Here is a 25104-nt window from a genome sequence, read left to right on the forward strand (position 1 = left end):
ACCCTATCCGATCTAAGTCTCTCCTAAGTCTACCCACTCTCTCTAGGGTAGACACACTGGGGCCTCCACCCTAGTCCAGGTTCCGCCCCAGGGCAGAATACCACCATCTGCTACCTCGAAGCCCTTGCCTCCTCTTCACTCTTCCCCTTGCTCCCTGCTCTTTGCTCCCCTGGGAACCCTTCTGGTCCTATTGACAGGCCAGACACGCTCTCACCGCAGGGCCTTTGCACTTGCGATGTGAGCTGACCAGCTGTGCTGTGGTCACCTGTCACCACACCCCACCTGGTTTATTTCAGGCCTCAGCAGTGTGGCCTCTCTGACATATACAGGTGACCTGCATGTCCCTGTAAACCCCTTATCTCGGTTGTAGGCTGAATATGGTTTGTGCAAACAAGATAGGGTTGTCTTCTGCTTATCAGACAGGCAAAGATTATGATTATTGATAAAATCCTGTGTTGAGACTGCAAGAAAACATGCACTCTGATTTGCACTCTCATTCAGGTACCACCTGAATGGTAGGAAGTATGGCAACAACTGTGATTTAAATGTTGCAGACCTTTTGCCCCAGCATTTCCACCTCCACGAATTTATCCTTTAGAAAGAAATACTCCCACCAGTTCATTGGGAAGTTTATGCAGAACAAGTTCTGTGATACCATTGTTTATAATTGTGAAATGTGGAAACAGTACACATATCAATGAGACACTAGTTAAACTGTGGTACGTTCATAAAATGGAGTATGACTTGGCCAGCCATTTAAAAGAACAGGGTAGATCTCTTTGTATTCATGGGAAAGGAAGTCTAAGATACATCAAGCTAAAAAAAATTAAAAAGACTATGGTTCCATTTTTATGTTTTTAAAATATAAGGTGGCTGTATTTTTAAAAGTTGGGGAAAATGCACAAACCTATCGACAGTGGCTATCTCTGGGGAAGCAAGATGAGTTAACAGGGGATTTTTCTTTTCTATGTTATATGTTTCTGTGATGTTTGATTTTTGTTCTTTTATTACCGCAATTTATAATCTGAAAAAAAATTTAATGCAGAAGGAAAAATCACAGCTACATAATTAAATCTAGATTCTCTTCTCCCTAGAATGTAAGCTCTCTGAGGTCAGCAAGTCCTTTATCCTATGCAGTGTTGTTCCCCCACAGCCTAGCCAGGACCAGGTACATAGAAGGTGACCACTGAAAGTTTGTTCATTGAATGAATAAACGAATGAATGTAACTGTTTCTGTGGCCCCATAAAACGTGGTGCCCACTCAATACTCCAGAAACAGACCGGTGGCTGCCTTCTCTCTTAAGCTGTACTCCATTCTGTAAAAAGCCGTAAAAGTGTTTCACCATCAGTTGTTTGCTGATATGGAGCTTTAGGGCCTTCACACAAATACTGATTTAGGCACATAATTTTATATTTTGTCACTGTCAAATTTTATCTTTAACATTTGTTCACACCTGCCAAGGTATTTGACAACCCAGTTCCTGACATCTAACTAAATATAAGTCCTACTAGCTTTATGTTACTCACACTTGATTTTACAATTTATATGACTTATATGTTTACTTCCAATTTAGTTATAAAGAAAACGGCACAGGACAGGGCCTCCAACAGAACCCTGCAACCCTCTGTGAGAGGTGGCTCTCCACGTTGACATGGAAGGATCTGGTCTTTCTGTGCACAGTTAAGCTCAAGCACAATTAAGCTTGTTCCTACCTCAGGGCCTTTGCACTTACAACTCTTGCCAATTGGAAAGCTTTGTCCAGATGGTAACTCCTTCTTGATATTCAGGGCTCAGCTCTAAGAGCTCTCATCAGAAAGGCTCTCCTACTGCCCAATCTAAAATAATTCCCTCCTCAACTCCACATTACCTTGTTTTGTTTTCTTTAAAGCACTTAGCAATAACTAAACTTAACCTGGTTCATATTTCTCATTTACCTCTCTATAACCTGCTTGCTCCCTCCACCTGGTGTCAGAGGGGACATCGTCAGCCCTATTCTCTATCTCCTATGCCTGGAACACTGTACTTACTCAATAAATATTTGCCAAGGGAATGAATAAACAGACTCTGTCAGATACCTGTGACTCCAGCTGCCTGACAACTGTCTCCTAGACCCTTGTCCCCATTTTATCTGCGAGGATGTTTTATTAGTTTCCTGGGGCTGCTGTAATAAATTACCAGAAGTCTGGGGGCTTCAAACAACCACAGTTTATTCTCTCCTAATTCCGGAGGCCAGAAGTCCAAAATCGAGGTGTCAAAAGGGCAGCGCTCCCTCTGGGGGCTCTAGGAGGCAATCTGCTGCTTGCCTCTTCAGCTTCCGGTGGCTGCTCATGTTCCCTGGCATGGGGCTGCATCACCCCGATCTTCAAGGCCAGCACCTTCAAATCTTTATCTGTTCCATCTTTACATCACCTTCTCCCTTTTTGTGTCCTTGTAACATCTCCCTCTGCCTCCCTCTTAAAAGGATCCAGGTGATGGCATTTAGGGCCCTGCTGGATAATCCGGGATAATCTCTCCTGCTCAAGACACTTCACTCAATCACATCTGCAAGACTTGACCACATACTACCATAGGTAGTACATTCATGTTTCAGGGATTAGCACCCAGTATCTTTGGGGGCCACCATTCAGCCCCCTGCAGGTGTCATTAGGGACTCTGAGAAATGCCTTTGCAAAATGGGCCCACATCACGCATCCAGGATTTCTCTTTCCCGCTCCTCTGGTGGCGCCTGCCACAGAGGAGAGCTCAGTAAATGTTTCCTGAATGAATAAACATATAGATGTTGTTCTGCTCACCCACTCCCCACCCCAGCCCTCAAAAGGAGCGGAAAAAATGGGCTTAAGTTCCTTTAGTAGAGCTGGTTTCCCCAATTCACAGATTCTCAAGAAGCCAGAATGGGTTTGGAAACTGGAGTCTTTTCATAAGTGAGCTCCATCTGACATGCTGCCAATACCCATCGGGAAGGATATATGATTAGTGAATGGGTAACAAGACTAAAATTATTTACAAATGAGACTTGCCCACTAAAGAGGGTTTGGGCTATGCTCACATTTGGTTTCTCTCCCTCTCCAGCACTCTGAGGAGGGTTGTGTTGCAGCCAAATTAGTTCTTTGGCTTTCGTGATATTGGATAAGAGAATAGGGAGAGACCAAAGGACACCTGACGAGGCAGAAGGGAAATGAGTGTGTCTTTCCCAAATTGAGGGGACCCCCGATGGACTTCATCTAAAAGGGGAGCTTCTGGGGCAGGGGCTTCTCAGATCCATAAGAGGGTCATTCCATAGTAAAAACTATTTTCAAGTCCCTGGTCTGGCTCGCAGTGTGGTACCATACACCTGACTCCCTGCTGATAGGAGCTGGCTAGTCTACAGTTATTGCATGTATTATGGGTTGTTGTTTTTTTTTTTTTTAAGATTTTATTTATTTGACAGAGCACAAACAGGGAGAGCAGCAGGCAGAGGGAGAGGGAGAAGCAGACTCCCTGCTGAGCAGGGAGCCCGACGTGGGGCTTGATCCTAGGATCCTGGGATCATGACCTGAGCCGAAGGCAGACACTCAACCGACTGAGCCACCCAGGTGCCCTGCATGTATTATGTTTTAACAATTCCTTGGCAAAACCAGAGAGCAAAGACCTCCTGATGTAGGGCCGTGGTCCCTATCCCCACACTCCCGCCATGATAGGGTTCTCTGGAGAAGGTGTCAGTTGGTGGGGTTTGGTAGCCTGAGATTGCATCTGGGCTGGGATGCACCCTGGCTAAGCAGCAGGGAAAAAGCTCTGACAGCTGAGAACAGAGACAGGTCGTCCCATGGCATCATCGTGGTGATGGGAATCATCGATCTTACGGTCTTACGCTCAACCTCAGTGGTGCTCAAGACCTCCCCTGCATCACCCTGCAGGAAGGACTTTGGCTGAAAGGGGTGTGGGGTTGAGGACAATCAAGGGGACTTCCCTGAGGTCTGTAAGTGGAAGAGGATTCTCTTCTCTCCCTGCTCCCCAGAATAAACACCGAGAGGGCCAAACAGGCAAGGAAGAGGGCCGAGGAGAGAGCAGGAGGCACAGGTCTAACTTGAAGCATGAAGAAGGGATTGAGGCTCACACGTGGCTCAGCCCAGCATGCCAGCAGAGCAGCCCAGAGACTAGCTCGCCCACAACAGTCCCAGTAGCTAGGACAAGATGTGTGTTTGCCGGCGATGCCCTCCTCATCAGAGTAGTAACGCTGCCACAAAGGGGCATCATTCCATGGAAAGCTGCTTGCTTCGAGGGAGCTGTGGCAGGCCATGGCGTTTCTTTGTCTGCGTAGTAATTAGAACTTAGGGTTGATACCACAGTTTTCCTGAGAACAACACATCAGTGCAATTATAAAGCATATCAATGAGGCAGTGATGATTCACTCCGCAAAGAATCTAAACAAACTAGTCCTTTCTAATTCCCATTACGGCTTTTCATGAAGGGAGGCATACATGTTTTGTGGTTGAGAAAAAGAATGCCTATCACCGGTTCTTACTTGCAGTAACTTATCTGTGAGTCTGTGAAGGGATTGAACCCCTTCTGGGAGACAGCCTGAACTGGAGAAATGGAAACAAAACCGCACCTCATCTAATATAATGCCCACACTGGTAAATTTGAAACAAGGAGCTCAAGGGGTTTGAGAGCACCAGATCCGATTATTAAAATTTCACGGGTTAATTCCTGAAAACTTGGTCCTTTAAAAAAGTATATAACTCCACAAAGGAAAAGACTGATAGGTGTAACGGCATAAAAATCTTCTGAATCCATTCATACACATGTGTATACACAAATCCACCAGAAATAAAATTAAAAGACAAATAGTAAATCAGGAAAAAAATCTTGCAGCTTAAACACAAAGGTTTACTTTATTTAATATATAAAGAGCTTTCATAATTCAATAAGAGAAAGGTCAACACTCTGATAGAAAAATAAGCGATTTATTAAAAAATAAATAATCATCAATAATCAGAGATACAACCAAAATAAATAAGAGCTGAAATTCTTCCCAGCTGGGCTTAAAAATGAAAAAAGAATCAAAGATACACCCCAGATGAGGCAGGGAGGGGGAATTTACACACATACTGTTTGACAAATCCAAAATTTTAAATGCATATCCCCTTTGACTTATCAATTTCATATATAAGAAACCTCCCAAATAACCATGAATGTGAGAAACGATTTGGCTAGAAAACCTTTATTATAACATTGTTAGTAAAATATATAAACGAAACAACTAAATGCCCCAAATTGAGGATTTAAATATATTATAGTTTAAGAACTAGGATACGATGCAGTCTTTAAAAGTGGTTATTTAAAGGGGGCACCTGGCTGGTGCAATCAGTTAAGCGTCCGACTCTTGGTTTCGGCTCAGATCTTGATCTCAAGGTTGTGTAATCGAGACCCGAGTTGGGCTCTGTGCTTAGCATGGAGTCTGCTTGAGATTCTCTCTCCCTCTATCTCTGCCCCTCCCCCCGCTCATGCTCGCACTCTCTCTCTCTCTAAAATAAATAAATTTTTAAAAAGTTATTATCTTAAAAGGGTGATTTCACCTGTATATGTTGACTACATTATTATATAGTTCTATATATATAATTTTATGTAGTATCCATATCTATGTATGCATATATGGAACGCTACTCCGAGTAAAATCATTTAGTTTGGAGATTGGGATCTAAAAATATATAAATATATGACAGATAGATATAGTTATATAGATAGATCAAAATAGTAACACTTATTTCTATGTTTGTGGTAACTCATTTATGCTGCTTGTTTTTCTTCCAAATGCTTTGTAAAAATTACTTTATAGGCAAGGAGAAAAATACAACCATTTCAAAAAGACAGAATGCGCATGTGGGCAAATATCATTGAGGTGGAAGCATCCCTTTTGGTCACTGAGGATTTGCAGACCAAGCAAAAGTAGTCCGTAATGAATCACTTAGAATTAGGGTAACCATATAATTTATCACCAAAACCAGGACACTTCTGAGACTGAAAGGACAAGCTATTAATAATTTTGTATAATCCGGGACTCCCCAGGCAAACTCAGCCATGTCATCATCCTACTTAGGATGAAAAATCTGTGTAACTTGCCTTTGAAAACAACCCAGGGTTGGAGTATTAGAGTAAATCACAAACACAGAGTTCCCTTTTATCAAAGTACAGTCAGGCGTCATTTCTAAACATGCCGGCCAGATGGCTAAAGAATCTTAAAAAGTTCAAGTTTCTCACCTGATGAGCTCCTATCCACAGAGCCCTCATTTTAGAGATTCGTTCTTGACAAAGAGTATTTCTCGAAGAAATCTGCCACTTGCTGAAGAACACACAGTATTATACTCAAGTTATCTCATACTGTAGATTTTAATCTTGGAAACGTTGTGTAACACTTTCAAACGCTTCTGATTCCAAATCCCCTTGTGACTTGCCTATTTTCCACTAAGGGCTTTGTTGTAGGGAATTATTGTCTATGTGACCTGAGGCTCTCACTTAAGAAGGCCACTGTCCCCCATGCATACTCTGCCCACAGGCTATTCATGTCCTCCCCCACCCTTCCCAGCCCAGCTTAAATTTCTCCTCTGTCCTAAGCCCTCCCGCTGCTGCGGCAGCAACTGTGGCCTGCTCGGGCACCAATGGCCTTTGTCACCTGCACATCGGAACAGCACCTTCTCAAGGCCTATCCTGTTCTCCAATCACTGACTACACACACGTCTCCCTCCCTGGCCAAAGTAACTACTATGCCACCTGGCACGGGCAGGCCAGTCTGTCAACCTCTCTTATTCCAATTATAAAACAAGGGTTGCAATTCCTTTATATACCCCACCTCCCACCCAAACTTGAGTATTTACTAGGCATTAGAAAAGACAATTTTTTTTTGCTTAGCCAGAGTCTGTGAATGCCAAGGTATTTGCATAGGTGGAAAAATTAAAGCCTTCTCAACAGAGGCAATGGGTGAGGCCTTTCCCCCCTAAAAGCACCATGAAATGGCACACACTAAAGATTCAGAACAAAGCTGGAACAGAGAGTAGTGTCTGTGTGTTATAAAGATGGTTACGTTGCTACAAGGGACGAAAGCTCAGACAGGCTCTGTTAACACATGGGATACTATCACTCCCACCTGACAATATTTTACTTGGATTTGATGCTCCCTGTATGGGGCCTACATGGAGCTTGTCAGCTGATCAATGCTCCAACATTTGCCCTCGCCCTCCTAGGAGTCCGGCACCTGCCATTCCTTGGCATTGATTGCACACTAGGAGACATACGTTGCTAAATCAATCACGGGTCAATCCATAATTGAAACGATACTCTGCACCTCCTGCTGCCGAATTTATAAACTGATATACATGTCAATGTCTCCTCCTCCAAGCCAAGCCTAGGGTGACTTAAACCGTAACAGAAGTAGGAACAACCAAATTTAGATAGCAAGATTGTTCTATTTATTCCATCACGCAAGGCACTCTATTTCCCACACAGCTCCCAGCTGAACTGCTAACATACAGAGTCATCAATAACCCCCTTCTTTTCTGCTAGTCCATCTAGCACTTCCATGAGCATTAGGGAGAGGCACACTTTCTTGAAGAAACTTTACTTCTGTTAGAAAATCGCTTCATGGTCCTGATTTTGTTAGAACAAACCACTTTCTTGCCATCTGCCTAGAAAATTGTCACAGTAAATCTGTGTCTGTCCTGTGAATGGCGCTCCCTGAAAAGTAGCACAGTTGTGCAGTGTACAACTTGTGCAATGGCCAAGGCCCGGTGTTTGGTAACTTTGGAATATAAGAAACCAGAGGGAGGGAACTGTGCTTTACTTCCTCTCTGTGCCTCACTTTTATCATCCATAACTTGGGAATAATAAGAGCTACCTAGCATGGGGGTCTTAGCACTGATCAACTTTCCCATTAGAGTAGGTAAGCCATGGTCTGTAAGGGATTCCGAGACAAAGAGGCGACCACATTACTTGATTATTGTGTAAGGACTATATCCATTTGCTTTGATTCTACAAATTCATCCAATAACATAATTTGGCTTTCATATACTGAAAGGGAAAAGACCTTGGGTTTAACTCGTAGCGATGGATGATGGGTCTCACAGCCCTGCCACATTCTTACTGGGTTTCTGTGTGAGGAAAGAAGCCCAAAATGACAAAGAAGTTACTGGGGGTTAGGTGTTCATTCTCTGGAAATGAAAAAGAAAGAAAGAAAACTGGAAATGAGTTGTCCTATATCAGGGGTTCTGGATCCTAGAGCTATGATTTGGGGCTGGATAAATCGTCCCGTGCATCTAACGGCAGTATATTTACCAGCATCGCCTCTACCTGCTAGATGCCAGTTGTACACCCCACCCCTAGTCAGGACAACCAGAAATGTCTCCAGCCATTGCCAAATAGTCTTGGAGTGAGGATGGGAGGCAGCAAAATCATCCCTGGTTGAGAAACTCTGGTCTACATGAAAATGTAAATTTATAGCCTTAGTATCATTCTTGGGAGGTCGTCATCTATGAATAAGCTGGCCTCCAAACAGCAAAGATCTGGGCTTTACTCTAAGTTCTGCAGCGATTGTATTATGAGCTTAAAGACACCAGGCTTCTATTTCCTGTCCTATAAATATAACCCAAACTCTAGCCTCTCATTTTCAGGATTTTCTCCTTTTGAAAATATCGGGCTGGGGCTGGTAGCAAGGCATTAGGGACTGCTGGGGGCTGCCCCCTGCTGACTTTGTGTCTGGCCACCTCCTGGGGTCCGGGGACTGCCATCTTCTGTAGAAGAGTGGTGCTGCTACCACACAGGGCTGGCAGGAAGTAAAGCTAGCAAGTTGCAGCCTTACATCTATGGCTCCCATACAGGTGTAAGCCCCTGACTCGAATTCCCACAATGCCACTACCTAAGACCAGGCCATTTAAAACCTTGAGGGAAGCAAAAGAAAAAACACAGAAAGCCTTATGACTAGTTAGTGGATTTAAAGATTCCTGACTCGTAGCTAGGTCAACCCAGAAGGGGTCCCCTGTTGGATGCTACTTGGCCCAGCTCCTGGCCCACAAGAGGCTCTTACCTGCCTGCTCCTCAAACAGGGGGAGCTCAGCCCTCATCCCAGGTCCTCTCCCTCCCTCTGCTCCAGCCTCTTGTGCTCATGGCTCCTTCTCACCCTGGGATGACTGACAGATGGGAATATCCCCATAGAGTCTCAACTATTAACCACAAGGTTTGGCCTTTTCAGATAGTTGGGAGGACAATCTCTAGAACAATTCATTTTCCTAAGTCTGAGATATTTGGTTTGGAAAATCATCTTGCGGAGGCTTTCCCCAAGAATCCAAGCTGGCTGTAGTCTTTGGGCCCAAGCTTTATGGTAACCATGAAATGGGCATGAGGTCAGGTTTCCAATGATCTTCCTCACATGGTCCGGTCTCCATCATGAGATGTCCCCATGACAACTGTTTAACAATGACACCTAGAACACACTTCTCAGGAATAAAAAATACTTACCAAGAGATAGAGTGCTGTGGTCTGAATGATTGTGTCCCACCGCAAATTCATATGGTTGAAATCCTACTCCTGAAGGTGATGGTGTCAGGAGTAGGGCCTTTGGGGCCTAGGGAGGAAGAGTGGGTCATGAAGGTGGAACCCTTATCAAAGAGACCCTAGAGAGCTAGCCTGCCCCTTCCGCCATGTGGGGACATGGTAAAAAGGTACCATCTATGAACCAAGAAACCCTCACTGAATGCTGCATTTTCCAATGCCATGGTCCCAGACTTCCGGCTTCCAGAATTGTGAGAAAGACATTTCTGTTGTTTATAAGCCCTTCAGTCTGTGGTAATTTGTTACAGCAACCCAAGCAGACCAAGACAGAGGATTCTCAATCCATAGTGGAAAAGAAACATTTTTTTCCCAACACACCAGCAAAACATATTATAAAACGAGAGCAATTAAAACTGTGGAATAGTATGGAAAAGACAGGCCAAGCCATGGAACAGAAAAGAGAGCTCAGAAACAGACCCATGTATTTGGGAAGTGAGTATAAGACTGACCTCTATGGAAAGAAAGGCTAAGCTATTTAATATATGCCTGGGGAAAGTGGTAACTGGGGAAAGATCCAAAATTAAATTTTTACCTTACATCATTAACCAAGAATAATCTAAGTGCTAAATGTAAAAACAAAAAGCTGTAAAGCATAAAGAAAAAAATACAAGAAAATATTTTGTGACCTTGGGGGAAGAGAAGGTCTTCTTAAGCAAGACACAAAACACAAAAAGCCTCAAGGAAAAATCTAATACACCTGACTACAACCAAATGAAAAAAAAGTGTGTATAGAAAAGATGCTACACACAAGGTTACAAGAAGACAAGCATCAAGCTGGAAAATGACATTATTTTCAAACAGACAAGAGCTCTCAATCTAGAACATATAGAGAATTCCTAAGAATCAATAAAAAGATCTGAAAATGCCAATAAGAAATCATCAAAACGTACTAACAGCAATTTACAGAGTGAAAATACAAGGGACATAAGAACAAATGCTCAAAAATATACCAGAAATGAAACGGCCTGTTGCACCTGTCAGTCTTGTTTAATAAGCTCATTCAAGGGTTCTCTCCCTGCCAGGGATAAGACACGTCTCTCTACAAAATGATGCTGTTCATGTTCAAAAGAAAACAGGAGCACACATGAGGCAATATCATCTATGCCTGTGATGCTAAATGGAGACAGTAGATAGGTGTATAGAGAATGGTTTGGAAACTGCCTTCAGATTTGGAGTATGGGAGCAATCTGGGGGCAGGGACGTGTCCACGTTTGAAGGAAATACTCAAAGGGAATTTCCCTCTTATCACTACCATTTTACTATCTCATGGGAACACATTCGTAAGTATTTCTTGGATACACTATTCAATTTTTTTACAAAAGACAATAAACTGTTTTTGGAGGGAGTAAGTAATTTGCAGAGACCCCACTCGGCTTACTATTAAGACAACTATTTACATGGCCGTGCAAAAGCAGTTTTGCCTCCAAGCACACTTAGGATTTTGCAGTTCCTCAGCAGAACAGAAAAGTCTTGTGGGCTTTCCCCAGAACAAAGGGATATATACCCTGCCCTGAAGTCCACGTCAAATGAAGTTTCAGGCAGAAGACTGTTGACAGAAGTCTCCACCAACTGATGCGGGATAGCAGGCCCATATGAAGGAACAGGACCTTTGGTTTCCTTTCTAAGGAGAAGAATGGTCAGAAGCAACCACAGGAGCCCTCCTAGCATCAGAGAGCCAGCCCGTTTCTGACTGGCCAGTGTTGTCTACACAATGTATTGCAGCTAAAGTAATAATCACAGCAAACATTTACAGGGGTCCACTGTGCGCCAGGCCCTAGGCTGGGGGCTCTATACCCAGAATCTCGCTCCATCCTCACAATGATCTGAAGTGAAGAGCCTTGGTACCCATTTAACAGATACCGAAACTGAGGTTGGGCTCAATTAAGAAAGGTTCTCAAGCAAACGACTGAAGAGCTATTCTCATTGACCAGGTGCCGATCTCAAGCCCGTACTCACCCTGCACTGCCTCCCCAGCTATATGAACGGGTGAGTTTGGTGGGGGAGGGGGAGCTTTGCTCCAATTAATAAGTGCACACGTCTTAAGTTTGTCTATATTTATATTTAGGTGAAGGGCCAAAAGTGATTTCTGTAACAATGCCAAAGAGACACTATCTTTTCTCCTGTCTGACTCCTGAAGAAGAGCAATGGACAGAAACGGGCCAGGCTCTGCCACACTCAGGGGAACAGTGACCTTCTCAGCCTGCAGCAGCAAGGGGTTCTGGGGAGCCCTAAGAGATTAAAGCCCCAGATGAGTCAGCCAGGGCTGTCAAGGCAGCTGTCCCTCAATACCACGCATTCCCATTTTACACCTTTCTGCCAGAGTCAGAATGCAAATTGCATATTTTTGTAGTTCTGTTTATTACTAGAGTCCCTATTTACTTAGACCAGACACAAGGCTAGGGCCTTATACTGAAACCAATAACCCAATGCCTGGAATTCCTATTTTCTTTCCTACTCCCGTTGCTACTGGGGGTCTTTTCTCCCGGTCCTCTTTGATCCTGCGACATGTGAGGGGCAGGGAAGAGGCAGGCAACCTTGTCTAACAAGGCCGGGGAGACAGCACACCTGCCTTCCAGATGCTAAAAGGTAACAACGTATGTAACAAATTTCCCCCCCAATTACAATGTTCAGAGAGAGGGGGTTCGGAAATAAATTTAGAGAGAAGAGTGGCAGATGGGATAGATGGATTCAATTAAGACAAAGAACATCAAACAATTCCAGGGATGCCTCATTCTAATGGAATGTCATTTTCTCCTCGTCGCCTCCAGGGAGCTCCCAACAACAGTCTAGGTAGGAAGTAGGGTGCACACACAGCGCCTCGACCCCAGCAGGAGCTTAATATCCTCAAATGAGAGAGCTAATATTACCTCTTCTCTTCTTTTCAATAATGAGGTAAAACAGCGCATGAATCAGACTAAGTGAATGCAGGCTGCGTATTCGATGCACATCTCTCCAGAACCAGGTGTTATTCAGATTAAATAGGTATTTTCCACTGCCATGTCTGTGGAACTGATTTCTTTATTTGGTCTATGGAAGAGTCTCCTTTTTAATTAAATCAACCCCTGTTATTTTTCTAAGACAGATAATAAAACAATAAAAATATTTACATCCCTTTTGTCTTCCCAAACATTAATCATGAAGGGAAGAAGGTGTTATACCTTTGCTAGACAGTTTTATCACATACACATTATACTAATATGCTTTAAATGACTGTTTTGCGGGTCAATTTATACCTATTAAGAAGGTATAAGATTCTTGTTGCCACTAACAATATTTGTAACTCTCTATTACCAAAAGGAATTCAAGTCTGCAATAAATTTGCCATATGTATAGTTGATAAGTAAGTACAGGCATGTTTATAATACTATATATGCACCTTGTTGACCCAAATACTACTGTCGATTGACCTCAATTTTCATCTGAAGTCAGTGTAAAAGTCTAGTAGTATGATGAGCAATGCTTCCTTCCTTCTCTGGCTCCTGGTGGTATAATTTAATTGACAGCCATGTGATCCAGTTACTAAGTCATAGGTGGGTTTGAGTTTCACGTAGTTGGTATTATTATCTCTATGGTCGGTGGAGACACTGGGCAAGGCTGAGGGTGGAAACCGCAATTATACTCCAGAAGTCTAACTGCAGTCATGTATACGCGTTCTGACTACCAGTTAAACAGGCAATGTATCTAACGTCTGTCTTGTAGAGATGCTAAACCACTTCTAGGTTCCAGCCCATACTTTACTATGTTACAAACTAAAATGCTCCTAGCTAGAAGGGAATAATATTTAGGCTGTCACACCAGCTTCAGGGTGCTGTGTAAAAGTAATCTCTACTTGAGGGACATGGTTGGGGGCGTAAACGAACAGGAAAATATTGGACCACTGCCTTGTTTCTCTGAGACTGAGGTGACCTGACTCGTTTGGTTTTTGGGGTGGTTTAAAATGGCTCCTGAGAGATGGCAATTTTCTGTAAGCACCGAACCACTGGGCTTGAGTCCCTTCGTCACTTTACTTTCCATACACCTCAAGGATGGCAGGGTCGTAAAGGCACCAGTGTGATAGCATCACCATCAGTAAAGACTTGTTTCCAACAGTTACATCATGACCTTGTCACTGGTGAATTCTTTCCATAAAGTAGTGATTTGAGTTTACTGAGCAAAAACTTGAAAAAGGTAAATTACAAAACTCAGCATTTGGGAGACACTAGAGTAAACCAGTCCCACCAAGCTGGCAAGAATGATACACAATTCATAGGAGGCTCAAATGAAGACCAAGGAACGTTGCTCAGACAACGTTGCTTTGTTATCTAATCACTTCATATGCAAATCATTCTGTATTAGTTATGTATTCTTATGTAACAAGTTATGCCAGAATTTCAACAACTTAAACAACAAATACCAATTATCTCACAGTTTCAGAGGGTCAGGAATCCAGGCGTGACTTAACTGGGTGCCTCTGGCCCAAGGTTTCTCACACACGTGGGCCAGGGCTGTGGTTGTCTCAAGGCTCCACTGGAGAAAAATATGTTTCCAAACTCATTCACATGGCTATTGACAGGATTCAGCACCTCATGGACTGTTGGACCAAAGGCTCAGTTCCTCACTGACTGTTGGCCAGAGACCTCCCCCGATTCCTTGCCACCTGTGCCTCTCCATAGGGTAGCTCACAAGATGGCAGGGCGCTTCGTTAGAGCTAGCCAGCGAGAGCAAGCGTGAACAAGAGAGAAGCCATAGTCTTTTTGTGACCTAACCTCAGAAGTGACATCCCATTCGTTTTGCTATAGTCTGTTTGTTAGTGGCAAGCCCCTGGGTCCAGCCCACACTGGAGGGGAGGGGATCACACAAGTGCATGAATACTAGGATGTGGGAATCATTGGCATCATCTTAGAGGCCGTCTACCACATCTTCCCTTGCACGCGCGATAGAGAAATAAATACAAAAAAGTGAAAGGAAAATCAGAAAGCAGCAGGGGAAGGGAAAATGTTCCAGGATCTAATTACCTAGGGCTCTGAGCTCTCTCTCTCCCCAGATCCAGCCATACAACATACCCTCCAATGAGGGGCTCTCTTCACAGAGTCTTTCTTACCTGTCCCCTCCTCTCCACCTGCACAGGACACCAGAGTTCATTTGGCCTTCATTTCCTCACACCACAAATACTGCAGCACTACTTCTAACCTGCTTCCATATCCAAGAAGTCCTGGGCGCCACACCTTTCTAAGTCACACTTTCTACTTACCCTTATATACCAGAAAGCTCCACTGTCAAACAAAACCCAAACTCTTTAGGTCGCCATTCAGTGCTTTCCATAATTTGACTCAGACCTGACTATACTTCCAAACCCCCAATAATAACCCACCATCCCAGGTAAACCACATTCAACCCCCCAAACACCATGCTTGTGCTCAGCTTGAAGCCTCCATTAATACCGTCAATCCCCTTCCCTTGGCAAGACCAGTCTTCACCTTACGATGATAAATCCTCCCCAAGCTCTAAGGTGCAGAGCAAATCCTATCTTCTCTGTGACACATTTTCTGATCATTCTAAACTAGAGTTCATTTCCTCTTATGATTAGGCATAGCTCTGAGAGACCAGACCATTCATTGCCCTGCCAGTCACTGTGCGCTTGTCTTGTTTTTCCAAGGAGCTGGTAAGTTTCACACCTTTCTTCTTCCATAGAGACCACCAGACTGTAACTCCACGTGGGGCTAGGTCTCGTTTGCCTTACTCTGTGGAAAGCACTAGTCCATGACAGGCAATATTTGTTGAAAAGATGGATGATGGATAGATGGATGGATGGATGGATGGATGGATATTTGGAAGGATGTGTCAAGCACAGTGTCTAGCATATCCTAAGAGGTCAAAAAGTAATAAATCTTTGTTAATACCACCAATTCTTAAAATGAGAATTCTCCACTCACTGGCATCTTAGCCACTTAGTGGTTCCTAGGTAGAAACCCTTCCGAAGACAGAAGAGGCAAATCAGACTCATATAGGTCTGATGAAACACAAGCCCATTCACACAAACATCACAACCGAAGACCAATCCGTAGCTCCTCCTCCATTGCTCATCCTAACACTGGCTTTGAGGTTCTGGATGCCAAGTGCAGGGGCATTAGAATAGATGGCAGAGCCAGGACAGAACTCAGTACCGAGCAACTTCAAATCAGTGCGCTTCAGCCAAGGGAGCAGAAACAAAAGTGGAAAGAATCAGAAGGGTACTGGGGAAAATGAAAAATATATCGATTGTGGGGGAGTGTCTGTATATTTTAGGTCATTCCTAGTAAACGAAAGGATTCAGAGAGAAAACCAGAAAGAGATACTAGACCTTTTAAGGCCTTTGTTGCCTACCCCTAGGGAGAGAAGAAATCTCAAAGCATCAAACATCCAAAATTCAGAGAAAATCTAACTCTTCCTTTCTAGCTGGCTAGAGCAGTTCCGCCTGGAGAGCATGCTCCCAGGAGTCAGATTCCTGGCCATAGGTTGCAGGCGCTAATGCGGGCCACCCTCGAATCCCGGCAGGGAGCTCTGGAAACTGCTCCAGGGTCTTGGCCCCGTAAGCAGCATCTTCCGTGCGGCGAAGGTGCTCTCCCGCTATCGTGATCCTGGAGCAAGGTCTGCGCAGTGTTTGCCGGAGAACCCAAGACACGCAGCGCGCGGAGCATGGGTGGGGGGGGCGCACCGCGGCCCTGAGTTTGGAGCTTTGCAATGTCCCGCAGCCTGACTGAGCTGGGTAGGCAACTGCCCTCGCCCCCAACTCACCTGCATTTTAGAACCACTTCCATCTACCCATGGGTCTCAGCTCCCAAAGGCATCCGCGGAATCCTCCACGGTCCCAAGGTCCACCGTGACAGGAAAGAAAGGGAGAAGGGAACGGTGGCTGGGAGGAGAGGTCATCACCAGGGTCCCTCCTGGCTTGGGATGCTCGTAGAGGGAAAACCCTGCCCGGCTCCTCCCCACTGGGCCGCCGGGGGTCTCGGCGGGGGGCGCCTCACCGTGGACGACAGGGAGCCGGCGAGGGAAGGACACGCTGGAAGGGCTGCATGCAAAAAAAACTTTCCGTCGTCTGGCGGCCACTCTGCGGGAAAGACCTCCCCGCCTACGGCCCCGGGTCGTGCGTCTCCCCGGCCAGCCTCCCAAGCCCCCGTCCCGCCCGCACGGCTCGCCCCGCACGCCCCGGNCCTCCGCCGCCTCCCCGCTCCCTCCTCCCGTCCCTCCCTCCCTCCCCCTTTCAGAGCACTCAATGTCGGAACGTTCCGAAGATGACGTCGGAGCGTTCTCGAATCCCGTGTCTCTCGGCTGCTGCTGCCGAAGGAACAGGGAAAAAGCAACAAGAAGGAAGAGCAATGGCGACACTGGATCGCAAAGTGCCCAGTCCGGAGGCGTTTCTGGGCAAACCCTGGTCCTCCTGGATCGACGCCGCCAAATTACACTGCTCCGACAGTAAGAACCCCACCGCCTCCTCCTCCTTTTATTATCCTGTAACCTTTCCATTCACCTAGAGCCACTGGGAAAAAGTGTGTGTGTGAGAGAGAGAGTGGCCCCCGGTGTCCTCCATGCTTCTCCCTCTCTCTCTAAATAAATACACACAGAGACAGATCATCAATGCACAGAGAGAGGCCCTGCTGCCAGGGCTGGCTGTCTGTCTGTCTTTGCCCGGCTCCCCGTGGCAGCCCGCGGGCTGGGCTTTCACAGCCCCACGGTGTATCTGTTTAAAAGGCTACTCTGTTGCTGCTTGCATAGTTTTTTTGGTACCTATCTGGGCCAGGTAGATGGCAATCCGGACTTGGGAGAAAATGTTGCATTGTCAATTTTTGAAATATTTTCATGTACAGTATTTATATCGATCTGTTTGCAAATAAACACTCTCCCTCCCCCCCTCGACTTTGGCTTCTCCCCCCTTTTCGATATTTTTTTACTCATTTTCTTTTCTCCTTTTCTTTCTCATCTGCAGATGTAGATTTAGAAGAGGCTGGAAAAGAGGGTGGAAAAAGCAGGGAGGTTATGAGGCTTAATAAAGAAGGTAAGTGGAGCTACTGGCATTTTAGTGTTAGCATGTGTGGCAGAATCTTCACAGGATTTCGACTATAATGTGAATTGTTCTGCTGGGTACAGAGTGACTAAGGCTTGTCAAAAATCGAGCACGCCCAGGTGACTACTGCTTCGTGTTAACTTCTTTCAAAGTATTAATACAACTTGGGTGGGGGGAAGGGGGGAGACTATGGAAGGCAGAAGTTTACAGCACTTAAGCCGGAGTCCACGTTTGGACCTTCTGATGCATATCTGCTTTGGAGCATCATTGCCAAATGGTCGAGGGCGGGGGGAGGGGGTTGAAATCTCTGAAATGGGGAGCGGGGCTCCCTTCACCAGCATCCCAGCCCTCCGTGTGGGTAAATACACAACAGTTTCATGAGCCCCACATGGTCAGTCATTCCAGCAGCTACTTCTCACTCTGCACTGAAAACCATTGTACATGGCAGACCTTTGCAGCAAGTTCCATTCGGCCCACTTTGTGTTTGGTCACACATTGTCGTGTGGTGGGCAGGGCTGGGGGCGGCTGGGTGTGCAGCCCCCACAGCGGGTCGCACATCTCCGTTTGCCCAGCCTGGAAATACAGCACCTGAAATGGGACACAGTGAGTAGATAGGTCATCCCAGACTGAGGCAGGGGAGGGAAGCCACAGCCTGCTGGAACTGGGCATCAGACACACATGGTCGTCATAAATAAATCATATCCTGTTCGCGTTTGCAGGCCTGCCATATGTAACTCTGGCCTATGGGCTCCACATGGAGCAACTCCAGAGGCCACTTTCTGCTGAACAAATGGATGGGTTCATTTGAATTGTGATTTACTAACTGGTGTCTTGTAAACATGGCTGGCTGAAATTGGGATGGGAGGAAGGCGTGAGGGGGCAGATGAGGTTGGTGGAATGTGTTGAAGGAGTCCAGGCATCACTAGGCCGTGGGAGCATTGCTCATCCAAAACGAATGGAGGAAAGGCCATTTAGACTCCAAAGAATGGTCTCCCTCATAAACCAGAGTACCCCCCTGGAAGGCAGTTAAAACCTACTTGGAAAGATGGAACTAATTTTGTGGATCACCACCTAAGACAGCCGGTTTTCTGTGCTCAGGGATTTCCTGACCATCCAGTGAGAGGAGAATTTGTGCTTTAGAAAAAATAGCATGGAGGTTAAAATATTCAAGGACAGTTCTCCAGCATAGTGTTCCTGCTAATTAATCGCTTCGGGAATGAAACCTTATTCTAAAGATGTTTCCCTCTAAATGTCTTAGTGTGATCCTGCCATGTGTCTCCAGGATGCACGAGGGAACGATGTCAAGTGGCAGCTTATTGGCGCTAAATGTCCATGCGTGTTGGCAGTGGAAAGTATCACTAGAAATTGTTTTTCTTTACAAACTCTTGAGACCTTTAAGAGCTCATGGGACTCCTTTGTCAGACCACTGGCCATGGAAAGGTTTCCACAAAAGAAGATGAGGTTGTGAAATCCTTTGAATAAGTTGAGTGAAGGTCATGGTGTGCCACCAATTGGTACCTCTCAGGCCTGGGCGATAGATTCTGACTGGACCACACAAAACTGATATTCTGCACCCTCCTCCCTGTGTCCATCTCGAAAGACTCTTGGTTCTCAGATTCTTTTTGCCTCTTGAGAAATAGATTCTTTTAAGGAAAAACGAAGAGCTCTCCTTTCCTCAGAAGTCACAAGTGGTACATCCTGCTTATTATAGCCTTTGTCCTGTAAAGGTACAAAGATTTAGCTCCTAATTATATGCGTTTGCATTAAGGACACCCACTGTTCAGTGTAACATGCAATTGCTGAGTTCACCAAATAGCCATGTATGGGTTGAAATCTCTTTGTTCGTGGGCCTGGTGGAGCCAGCTTGGGTTAGCAGTCCCTGAAGGTCTTCCTGGTATGTGCATACAGTTTCCTTTAGAGGCAGAGGATGCAGCAGTAAATATCTATCCCCTCCCCCCGCCACCATGGTGAGGAACTGAAGGCTTGAGCTGGGACTCTGTGTCGGTATGTTTGGTTGCTGGGATCTCCGGAAACACTGGTTGCATTAGTCTCACCATGGGCCTTCTTGTTGGGAGTCATTGTGTGGGTGGCCTCCAGATGGATCTGTGTTTGTGGATGGGTCTCCAGGACACAAAGTGACCTATGTGTGATCGTGTTTATCCATGTGTGTGAAATGCGTAGATTGGCCATGATGCTGTTGGGAGGAAGCAGGTCTTGAAAAGAAGTGTGAGCTTTAATGGCAGTGAATGAGTTAGGAATTCCAAGGGAGAAATCAAGGGATGTGATCCACATTTTAATATATTTTAAATGGTTTAAAAGAAATATAACATAAAATTTATCATTTTAACCATTTTAAAGAGTATAATTCAGTGGTGCGAGGTACATTTACAGTGTTGTACAGCCATCATCCCTATACATTTCCTGAACTTTTTCATCATCCCAACCAGGAACCCTGTAGCCATTATCCAATCACTCCCCACTGCCCCTTCCCTCAGCCCTGGAAACCTCTGTTCTATCTTCTGTCTCTATGAAGATGCCTGTTTTAAATTCTCTTTCTCTCCTCCCTGCCCTTTCTCTCTCTCCTTCTGAAATGCAGGATGTGTCCCTTTGTGTCTGGCTTATTTCTCTAGGCATAACATTTTCATCGTTTATCCTCATTGTAGCAGGTGTTAGAATTTTTCCTTTTTACGGCTAAATAATATTCCATGGTGTCTCTATGACCATGTTTTATTTATCCAGCCATCTGTTGATGGGCCTTTGGCTTGTTTCCACATTTTGGTGTCGTGGGTAACGCTGCTGTGACCATTGTTGTGATAGGATATGTTTTATAGACGAAGCTCAGGGAGGAAAGTTAGGCTGGAAATGCAAAAGAAGAGACATTTTGCCTTCTGCCTCTGTCTGGCCCCAGCTTCAGAAGACACAGGAGGGACTTGCCGGCATTTGGAATAGCCTGATGATTGGAATGTGCTTCCTTCTTCATTCCTCATTCCTTTCACCTCTTGTGGCTTCAGTTCTCCACCTGTGTCAGTGTGAAACGTTAACCGAATGCTTCAGCATTTCTGCAGTGAATTCTTCACATTCAAGTTATTATTTCCTCCAAAGTTAACAAAAATCACAGGCAAGAGGAGTTTGGCAAACACCCTTGAACCTTGCCAGATCGTCACCTGGGTACAGAAGGTGTTGCGAACTCCATGCTTGGATGTGGTGACGTGGGGTTACACCGAGGGTGGCCTGGAGCGACAACGGAGCAGGAGAGTGGGCTCTGGGGCGGCTTCCTGAGGTTCCCCTGTATGACCTTGGGAACATCGGCTCCCTTCTCTAGGCCTCTCCTTTTACTTTTAAAGTAAGGGAGTGGGATTACACGTCCCCAGGGTCCCTTTGACATGGCTGATCCTGACTCTCTCTACTGAATATACCTCTGTTTGAGATCCAGTCATACCACACAGGCTGTTTTTAAAGAAACAACAGCAACAATATCAAACCCTTGCACTAAAACTATCTTAACTAACTACTACACACTGGGTCTGTTTTCTCACTTTATAATCTCTTGGTGGCAAACATCACTGCATCTCCTACACAAGCAAGTAGTTTGTAAAGAGTGTATGGCCTTTAGGAGTCTAATAACACTGAGGGTCTGAGTTCAAAACCCAGGTGCATGTGTTCCCCCAAAGTAGAAAGTAAGTGGACTCAGTCAGCTTGGACCAGTGAGGCACTGAGATTCCTTAAAGGGAGGGGGTTTCCCAGAAACCTTATTAGTCTAATCTAAGATGTGAAATTCATCTGTGATAGAAAATTCCAAGGAAGGCCATTCATCTGGCTAACCTTTTAAAATAATTTTCTCTCTCTAGCTTCATAGATTTATCTGAAGACTTTTTCCCAGCTAATTGGGAAAAAGCTCTGTGATTTAGAAGGACGGTCTTATTTTTTCATTGCCTCACCTGAGCTTTTTTTTAAGGATGTCAGTTCATAAGTCGGGAGCAGGGTACATATGGCTCATAAGTGCCTGAACTGTATAAAATGGAGATGCTAACAGGGTTTGGGGATTGACTAAGATAATACAAAAGGAACCAGCAAACAGTAAGCACATAATGTTTGTCTTTATTCTTTTTTTTAACTGTCATTATGATTGTCATGATCAGTTATTAATGAAGCCAGTTCTAGAACACTTTATTATTACAGTTAACTAGGATTTTCAACTACCCAGTGATGAATGGAAGAGAGAGCCTGTCTCAGAAATTTCATTTTTAGAGTAAACCATGTTATCATAATTTTATAAGGCTAGTGACTTTTTAAAAACCGATTTCTATGATATCCATGTGTTTCATTGAGTGCAGTTAATATGTAGTCATTGATAACTTTTATCAGGAGTTAGACAATATACTTAGGCAGTTTCGGGTCTATGGCTAAGGAAGGTCTACAGAGTTCTGTCTGGGGACTGGTGAGATGTAAAGAATAATTTAAAAAATGATCCATAAGTTGTTTTATCTGGTCACTGGGACAAGAAAGTCCTCAGAACACCCTTGTTTGGATCTTTTGGAAGCCTATGCTGGTTACTTTGGGCATTTGTCTGTGTTTTAATGTTCCCAGATGTTTTGATTTGATGGAGGTAAACTTGTGGAATGCTTCTCATTTGGAACCTGTTCTGGGGCCAGTAAGGTCTTGCCACGACTGTAAGAGTCTGCTGCTGTCCACTGAGATGCTGGCGGAGGTGGGCTGGAACGCAGGAGGAAGCCGGGAACGTGGGAACATGTTCAGCTTAGGTTTGGGAGTCTTGCAGTTGTGGCTTGATGGGAGCAAATTGGAGGCAAAGATGGCAAGGGACCTGGAAAGAGTGAAGTGCTCTTAGTAGTCAAGCCAGGGAAGCCAGCGACAAGTGGTGGAGATTTATGGGAATCTGTAGGCAGCTTCCCTTTGTCATTATACAGACAACTCCGTATCTATGCTAATAGGAGATGGGAAGACACCAAGTCCACAGATTACACAGATAAACCTCATTTTTGCCATTAATTTCAACTTCCTTGTCCATTAAGCCTACTGGCCTCCCCTTTTGCTAACAAGCAGCAACATTTGTTCGCTTTAGCGTTTCATTATCATCTCTCTCGTCTTGCCCAGCGTTTGGGATGAAAGGACAGGACAGAGTGGCCTCCAGGTGGTAGGGAGGCAGGCTGGAAAGGAGGAGAAAGGCTTGGAGAATGAATACGCTTTGTAGTTGCCTCCAACTGATGGGGCGGGCCGGGGGGGGGGGTGCCAGGACCAAGACTGCAAAGCTGAGAGAGAGAGCGTTTTCAAAGCCATCTAGTTTGGAAAACATAAAGCTTCTAAAATGAGTGTCTCTTTATACATACAAGCACTTCCATGTGCCTGGGTCTTCATGTGGAGAAAATGTGGCTCTGGCTCCTTCCAAAACAGGAAGTGAGGGTGGGCACACTTTGAAACGCTGTATGTGAACTTGGCTTCGAAGCAGAGTTCGCTCTGCTGGGTTCTCATCATATGTCATTCTACACGAATCATTTTTTTTTTTTTAATCTCTAGAAGATGTCGACTTTTATGCACATGCAGCCATTCAAATGCTTCGCATTTTCTTTAATAATGTTCACAGGTTACAAAATCCAAAAGGGTATTCCGTGAAAAGGAAGTCTCCTTCCTCCCCCCGGCCCCCGTTGCTTCCAGTAGTTTCATACAGTTTCTCCTTCTTGCTTCCCCCGCGTGGATGATAGCGTCCTGTAGGTGCTGCCCAGTGTCTCGCCATAACCCCTCATCTTACAGAGTGGTCCGTGTCCGTTCGTAAGGAGCTACCACATCAGCTTCTTGGTGCCTGCGTCGTGAGATGATCATTTAAGCCCCTGAGTGTCTTGCTTAGTTTTTAATACGCCCTCCTGCTTTCTTGGCCTCCACCGTGCATTGGAGACTGAATGAGCTCTCGCTGCGTGCCAGCCCCGGGCTAGGCCTGGGGAGACAGCAGTGAAAAAGCACAGCCTCTGCCTCATGGCGCTGCCCTCCTGGCAGGGAAGGCAGACGTTTAAGAAGTCATGGTGACTGTGGTGAGCACTCTGAAAGGGAAAATTGGGGTGCAGTTGAGAGGCATGTTGGAGGACCCTAACTCGCATTGGGGGCTCAGTGAAGGCCTCTCTCGGAGGACATTTTATCTATGCCAAAATCTAGAGGACAAATGGAAGTTTCCATGTGCAGGGCTGGCCAGGACAGAGTTAAGGGAAACGTGTGAAGGCCCAAAGTGTGAGAGAATATAGAATGTTCTAGAAACCAAAGAAGTCTGTCACCAGAGTGAAGATCGCAGAGCAGAGAGTAATAGCAAGGTTTCCCAACAGTGGCCCTCCTTCTTTGTGGTGGGGGACCATCCTGTGCGTTGCACGCTGATTCGCAGCGTCCCTGGCCTCTGCCAATAGAGTCCAGTGGCTCCTCTCCCAAAAACGTCTCCAGACATTGCCAGAGTTCCACTGGGGTGGGGCACAGTCACCCCAATAGAGAATCACTGGTGTAAGGGGAGACAGGAAAAGAAGCCAAGAAAAGTAGACTAAGATATTCACAGAAACACTTGGCTGCTACCTGTCTGTGTCTTAGGCCTACGTTCCAGGTGGGTCAACCACAGTACGCACTCGGCAGCTGGACATGGAGCTGTGACTGTCCCCTGGCTCTGGGCTGCGTTGAGGAGGATCTAAAGAGAGCAGGCTCCCTCCCTCCAGGAGCTCTCCTCTAAAGGTTTCCAGGATGACTCCTCCAGACCTCCAGTTCCATCCCGTCATAAACGGTGACAGTAGTGAGATTCAGGTTCTAATTCTGGGTGGCCCAGCCCTCCCTCGTCGTGGGTAGAGGAGACCCCAAGGCGCCGATTCCGATAATGACGGCATTTATTGTACAGTGGCCCTGATGTCAAAAGCGTCACGGTGAAGCATTAAGGATTTCAGTGTATATTTAAAGTCAGGCTGGAAATACAACTGGCTTTCTGTGCAGTTTGATTACCCATGGGACTTGTCTGAAATGGGGATGCACATGAGAGAGCAAAGCGGCTGGTTCCAGGATTTCCATGTTCAAGATTAGGAGATAGGATGGGCAAAGGAAGTCTCATTCCTGAGGGCTTCTGACCTGTGTGCCAGGTGGTCTGTGGCATTATATAGGACTGTAAGGCCATGTTCACTGCAGCCCGTGGTTCTCAGGGGCTGGCCGTCTGCTTAGAAATGATTTAGAAGAGTGAGGCAGATTCGATTTCTGCGTGGTTCTCTGTGTACATTGTGTTTCTATCCTTTGGGCTAACCTGTCCTTCGTGACACTTCATTTCATTCATGACCTCCTTCAGAAGTAGACATAAAGTGGTAATGGCAGACACAGCGAGACCCTGTCCTAGACAAATCCCTTTTACCGACAGACCCCGTAGGCTGAGGAACCCTGGTGCTTAATCTGCAAACTAGGATCGTTTAGTGACTGAGGTAGGAGTGATGTCACCAAGATGGCGACTTAGGTCGTTCCTGACCTCACTCCTCCTCACAAG

At 45.4% G+C, this 25104-nt stretch overlaps 1 protein-coding gene and 1 long non-coding RNA gene across 7 annotated transcripts in view; one reads left to right on the forward strand and one right to left on the reverse strand.

Moving 5' to 3' along the window:
- LOC117803408 overlaps nucleotides 1–16750 on the reverse strand; it is a 31150-nt gene extending 14400 nt beyond the window's left edge. Inside the window, exons 1-2 of the long non-coding RNA XR_004627243.1 lie at nucleotides 16331–16750; nucleotides 9485–9590 (exon numbers count right to left, since the gene is read on the reverse strand). This is a non-coding gene — a long non-coding RNA (uncharacterized LOC117803408). The remainder of the gene's footprint in view (nucleotides 1–9484; nucleotides 9591–16330) is intronic.
- Nucleotides 16751–16778: 28 nt separating this feature from the next.
- ATXN7L1 (ataxin 7 like 1) overlaps nucleotides 16779–25104 on the forward strand; it is a 232869-nt gene continuing 224543 nt past the window's right edge. For 3 of the 6 annotated variants that reach the window (XM_002913630.4, XM_011233034.3, XM_034666633.1), the window contains exons 1-2: nucleotides 16791–17011; nucleotides 17523–17591. In XM_002913630.4, coding sequence (XP_002913676.1) covers nucleotides 16831–17011; nucleotides 17523–17591 — 250 coding nt within the window. In that variant the 5' untranslated portion in view covers nucleotides 16791–16830. Of the gene's footprint in view, nucleotides 17012–17522; nucleotides 17592–25104 lie in introns of all 6 variants that reach the window. The other 3 variants (XM_011233055.3, XM_002913631.4, XM_011233095.3) reach the window with 2 other exon arrangements.

Source organism: Ailuropoda melanoleuca, chromosome 1, assembly GCF_002007445.2.
Source record: "Ailuropoda melanoleuca isolate Jingjing chromosome 1, ASM200744v2, whole genome shotgun sequence".
In the NCBI taxonomy this organism is placed as follows: domain Eukaryota; kingdom Metazoa; phylum Chordata; class Mammalia; order Carnivora; family Ursidae; genus Ailuropoda; species Ailuropoda melanoleuca.